The sequence below is a fragment of the Sinocyclocheilus grahami genome, unplaced genomic scaffold (genome assembly GCF_001515645.1).
Source record: "Sinocyclocheilus grahami isolate Dianchi unplaced genomic scaffold, SAMN03320097.WGS_v1.1 scaffold74.1, whole genome shotgun sequence".
Lineage (NCBI taxonomy): Eukaryota > Metazoa > Chordata > Actinopteri > Cypriniformes > Cyprinidae > Sinocyclocheilus > Sinocyclocheilus grahami.
The window spans coordinates 1,896,173-1,902,154 of NW_015505253.1; the positions used below are offsets into that span (position 1 = coordinate 1,896,173).

Here is a 5,982-nt window from a genome sequence, read left to right on the forward strand (position 1 = left end):
ACAGTATATACCTAAATAATGTATCTATCTATATAGCTATAATTAAATATTCATACATTTATGCATTTTTAGCTTAAAATAAATATGGATATGTATTTTTTCAGTTTATTTACAGTAAACTGTCCTGCTGTGTGACAAATAAGTTTTTAAAAGTAAAAATAGTCTCTCAATTAATATAATCTCATAAAACTGTCAATAATTGTACAACAATAATTATGCAAAACTCTGCTGTTACTGCTTAAATTGTCATTTATCTACCCATGCTTCAATATATATTTATATGCATGCAATATTTTTAATATATGCACAGTTGCATGTATATAGCTTATTTATGCACTTACATTAGCTTGTACAGTATGTTCATTTTTGTCGTTTGCATGTGGGCACATGTGCTGTATGATTCAAATAGTACTCACACGACTCTGCTGATGGATTTGGCTTATTTAGGTCTATCAGGGTTAAAATGTAATAAAGCTAAATGGGAATTAAAATATGAGGTACCAATATTCCCCTCATTTAGAAACATAAGTAGGACTTAAAACAGCTGTAGGGTGGCTGACGTGTTCTCATTTTGATACACACACACACGCATTTCCTCTTATCTCTGCTAGTCACTGATTATTAGTTTTTTCTCTCTCTTTCAGGCTGGTGAGGAATGGTGACAGTCCGCAGAAGATGGCAGTAGAGAATTCCTGCCGCAATCTCAACATTGTGAAGAGTGTCGGTGAGTGAACAAAACACACACGCAGGAAGAGAGGGAGACCGATGTGCTGTAACAATGCATGCTAATTTATGTGCCTCAAGTTGAACCGTGTAGGCAACTTTATTTGCAGTTGAATTTACAGCATGGATGTGCTGGATGTGTACGAGACGCGAGTGTGTGTTAGTGTGTGTAGGATGAAGGCAGGTGGAGTGTGTGGGAGATGTCTTTTGAAATATATGCTGGAATAACAGCAAGAGAGAGTTATCCGCTTTCTTCGCCAACGCAACATCATTTTATATCATCTCTATTTCCCTCATCATCTATTTCTCTCTCTCCTGTATCTGCATCCAAGTCTCTATTTTCTTCACTTATTTCCACTTCCTCTGTTCTCCTCCTCTTTCTTTTGTAGCTTCTTCTGTCAACATCTTATTTCTTCTTCTGTTTCTCCATTGAATGCTCTTTTCATTTCTTTGCTCATCGCCTCTCATTTTGTTGCATTTATTGGTCCATTTTCTTGTTTCTCATCTCTTCTCATGTCTCATCTCTTCTTTTCTCTTCTCATCCATTTTATTTGTCTCGTCTCATCTGTTGTCATGTCTTGTCTATTATCATTTTTTTCCTCATCACCTTGATTTCTCATCATTTGAGTGGCTGCGTCAGTTCCTGTACAGCAAAATTATGTGTTTTATTTTAAAATTTAAAGAGAGAGAAATCAGGAATATATTCCTAATAAGTTCAAATGTATCTATTTTAAATATATTCAATAATTTATATAAATTTTTCATTAAAATGTAAGTAACAAACATATTTTAAAAATACATTTTATGTAAATATATAAAAACTGCCAAAAATGAGAAATGAGAAATATATTTTATAATAATTGTTAAAATGCCTATTTTTAGTCATGTACACTAGGAGCAATCAGTAGGATATACTCATAACATAAATTCAATATATTTATATGTTAAATATATCTGTTTTGGAAATACAGATACAGTAATTTATTTTAAAATGAAATTTATGTCCAAAATATATTTTAAAAAATATATTCTATTTAATTATACAAAACGCAAAACTTTTTGAGAAGAAATCAGGAATGCACATTCATAATATATGTATAAGAATGGAAATTTAGCTATACCTATTTATAATTTCTATCATTATTCTATCGTTATTTGACATTTATAATCTCTTCTCCAAGTCTATCAGCGTCTCTTCTCACTCATCTGACCTCTTTTCATCTATTATCATTTCTTCATCTCTTCTCTTCTCTTCTCTTCTCTTCTCTTCTCTTCTCTTCTCTTCTCACACTCTTATATAAGAGACTGTGCTGAACACCCACCTGAAGGTCTTGTTGAATGTGACAGGACATTATGCAACTGCTTTCCTCTGTACAAAGTCACTCTTTTGAGAAGCCGACACACATATATGCAGTATGCACAATTGCACATGCTGTTATCATGTAGACGCTCAGACAGGTAAAGAAAGACTGAGTGAATGTGAGGTCAGTCCTGATCCGCAGCTCACACAGTTGATGTTTTCAGGGCTCGAGGAGCCTGCAGTAAACTTGCACAACTTTGTCAGAGAGGTTCAAAGGGCTGTTGTGACAGATGCATTTCTGCTGACCGAGTTATGCTCGACTGCTAAAATTAAAAACTCACATGAGATAAATAATCCAGTCATATCCAGCCTTCGGTTTACTCGGGAAAATACATTTTTAGTATGATTTGAGCTATTTATTTATAAATATATTTTTATAAATAAATATTTTTTTATAAATAAAAAGACTCCAAGCTTTTGAATTGTATAGTGTGTAATGTTACAAAAGCTTTTTATTTCAGTTAAATGCTGATCTTTGGATCTTTCTTCACCAAAGAATCCTGAAAAAAATATACTCAACTGTTTTAAATATTGATGATGATAATAATAATAATAACAAATGGTTCATGAACAGCAAATCCGCATATTAGAATGATTTCTGAGGGATCGTGTGACACTGAAGACTGGAGTAATGATGCTGAAAATGTAGCATTGTCATCACAGGACAATATATTAAAATATATTCAAATAGAAAGCAGTTATTTTAAATAGTAAAAATATGTCACAATATTACTGTTTTTCTATTTTGGATAAAAAAAGCAGGCTTGGTGAGCAGAAGAGAATTATTAAAAAAAACATAAAAAATCTTACTGTCCAAAAACTTTTGACTGGCAGTGTAGCCTATATTTAAAGGGGTCATATGATGCTTTTTTAAAGATCATTATTTTGTGTATTTGGTGTAACAGAATATGTTGACATGCTTTAAAGTTCAAAAAACACATTTTCAAATACTGTACATTATTGTAGGTCCTCTATGCTCCGCCTCTCTCAAACGCTTCTGCCAGAAGCGCCAGATTGTCATAGCAAAGTCAGAATTACCTCCTCTCCTAGGTTCACGAAACGGTCGTCCATAAAATGCATTGCTGTTCTGTTGTAAGTGATCTTAAAGATTCCTAAATGCATCTACTTTCGGAAGGCCAAATAAAGTGCTTTTGCTTTCTCCTAGAAACACACAGCGTCTCCCTGACATGCTGCTTCAACACTAACTGCGGTTACTGAAACCACACCTTCTTTCTTTGCGTGCACATTTGGGTGGCATTATGCAAATATTTCCACATAGTGAGGTAGATATGTGGGGGTGTGTTAGAACGAGCTGTTTTAGGGGGGCGTGGCAGAGTCTTAACTTTGATAAAGAATATCTCTTTGGTTTTGAGACTTTAGTCTTTGCAACTTCAGGGATCTTATCTATGCACAATCAGCTTGTAACACTCCAAAGAGAAAGGAAAACTTGAAATCGCATCATATGACCCCTTTAAAAAAATAACTACGTTCACACTGCAAGCCTTAGTGCTCAATTCCGTTCCAATCATGTTCATGGAGGTAAATATCGCGTTAGTGGGGTCGTGTCAACCCACGAAGTTGAAAAAGTTAAATTCTCCAATCCAGCAAAATTATGCACGGGCAATATGAAAAAATAAAGACAAGGATGTGATAAAAGAAAGCAGAGTTTTGAAACGTTTATGATACGAGCCCTCATGTTTTGCTTGTAGAGTTGTCACTGTAATAGCTACACATGAGTTCTGACACATCACACTTCCACTGATTACCTTTCGCTACTGTCTTGATAACTTTGGGTATGTAAAATCTTTGAAGTGTCTCCAGTCAGCGGAATTATGATGAATGTCGATCTAGAGTGACGTAAAAGCCGCATTAAATCCGACATGACCGCTCACACTGCGGTCGCATTGCAAAACATCTGACATGGATCGGGATCGGATTTAGTACCATATATAGAAGTGGCACAAATCGGAATTGAAAAGATCAGATTCCATGAGGTTTGTGCTGTTCACACTGTCATGACAAAAACAGATCTGAGTCACATGTGAGCAAAAAAAAAAAAAAAAAAAAAAAAAAAAAAAAAAAAAAAAAAAAACAGATTTGAGCCACATTTGCCTGCAGTGTGAACATAGCCTTAAGAAACTAATAAAAAATAAAAATGAAAACTGAGATTACATGTATATAAAACAAAAGCTGATTTAAAATATTAATACATGTTTATATATATATATATATATATATATATATATATATATATATATATATATATATATATATATATATATATATATATATAACTTACATTGAACTCAGTCAATTCGTAAGAGGCTAATGCTGCCATATTGGATGTTTAGAAACGTGAAGGAGAAACATGCATTTACTATAGTACGCTTTTAACGTCTATACTGTCATATGTGCTAAAACAGGGGTGCCCAAACTTGGTCCTTGAGGGCCGGTGTCCTGCAGAGTTTAGCTCCAGCTTGGCTCAACACACCTGTTGGTAAGTTTCTAGTATGCCTATAAGAGCTTGATTAGCTGCTTCAGGTGTGTTTAATTGGGGTTGGAGCTAAACTCTGCAGGACACCAGCCCTCCAGGACCGAGTTTGGGCACCCCTGTGCTAAAATATCTAAATGTGTGAAAATAGTGTCCTTCCGAATCATCATTCTGTGCTGTTAATTGTGTTTGTGTCCAGATGTTTTGTATCAAGAGTACCGTGACACCTCTAAGCAGCAGGAGATCGAGCAGCGTCGACAGAGGGATGGGCTTCCGACTGCAGGGTCAGGGGTCACGGCTGCGCCTGCATTGCAGCTGCAGCTGAGGAACAGCATGCATTCACTGAGCCTCTGGCAAAACCTGGAGGCTGTGAAAGACAGTGGACTACTGAAGACACTAGAGCCAAAGGAGACCATACTGCAGGAGGTGAGACACATGCTTTGAATCGACTAGAGTATAAACTTTTGAACGGTATGTGCTAACAGCAAAAACACTCAGCAATAGCAGTGCATGTTATCTGAATGTGTCTCTGTCTCTTTCTGTAGGCCATGTTTGAACTGGTGACCTCTGAGGCGTCATACTACAAAAGCCTGGAGCTGCTGGAGACCCACTTTCTAAAAAACCCTGTGCTTGTCAACACCTTGAGTCAGTCTGACATGCACTTCCTGTTCTCCAACATTGAGGACATCATGAAGGCAAGCGAGAGGTGTGTGTTTGTGGGGCAACCTATGCGGCCAACAGGGCAAATATGTTTAGCAACATTTGCCTAGACCACAGTGAATTTTCTCATGATAAAAGTTTGAGTGGCAGCATTAGCATTATTAGTTCCCATAAAGCAAAATATGATGTATTTTATGTTAAAATATACAAAATGCTGTCAAAAATATATCAGGAGGAATCAAGAATATACATTCATATGTTAATATATTTTGGGATTCATTTTAAATCAAAATATGTCCAAATATACATTTTCTATAATATTTTATATAAACATACCACAAAAAACAGCTTAAGACATATTCATTGAAATTAGGAAAATATGTTAATTTCTTAAATATATGTTTTGAATATATTTAATAACGTAAATCAAAATATGTCCAAAATATATATTTTTAAATTAATTTTATATAAATATACAACACAGCCAAATATATCAGTAGAAATGAGAAAAAAATATTCTTAATATTTTCTAAAAAGGTATCAATATATTTTTTTTACATTTGTATCAATTTATATACTTTTAAATAAAAAAACATGTTCAAAATATATTGTAAAGATACATTTTATATAAATAATCAACATATATCAAAAGAAATATGGAAAAAATATTCATAATATTTGTCACAATAATAATTATATATATATATATATATATATATATATATATATATATATATATATATATATA

General features: G+C 34.0%; 1 protein-coding gene across 1 annotated transcript in view; it reads left to right on the forward strand.

Annotated features, from left to right (window-relative positions):
• Positions 1 to 5,982, forward strand: part of LOC107585734 (ephexin-1-like) — a 35,504-nt gene that overhangs the window by 8,318 nt on the left and 21,204 nt on the right. Inside the window, exons 4-6 of the mRNA XM_016272883.1 lie at positions 645 to 724; positions 4,774 to 5,000; positions 5,120 to 5,280. Coding sequence (XP_016128369.1) covers positions 645 to 724; positions 4,774 to 5,000; positions 5,120 to 5,280 — 468 coding nt within the window. The remainder of the gene's footprint in view (positions 1 to 644; positions 725 to 4,773; positions 5,001 to 5,119; positions 5,281 to 5,982) is intronic.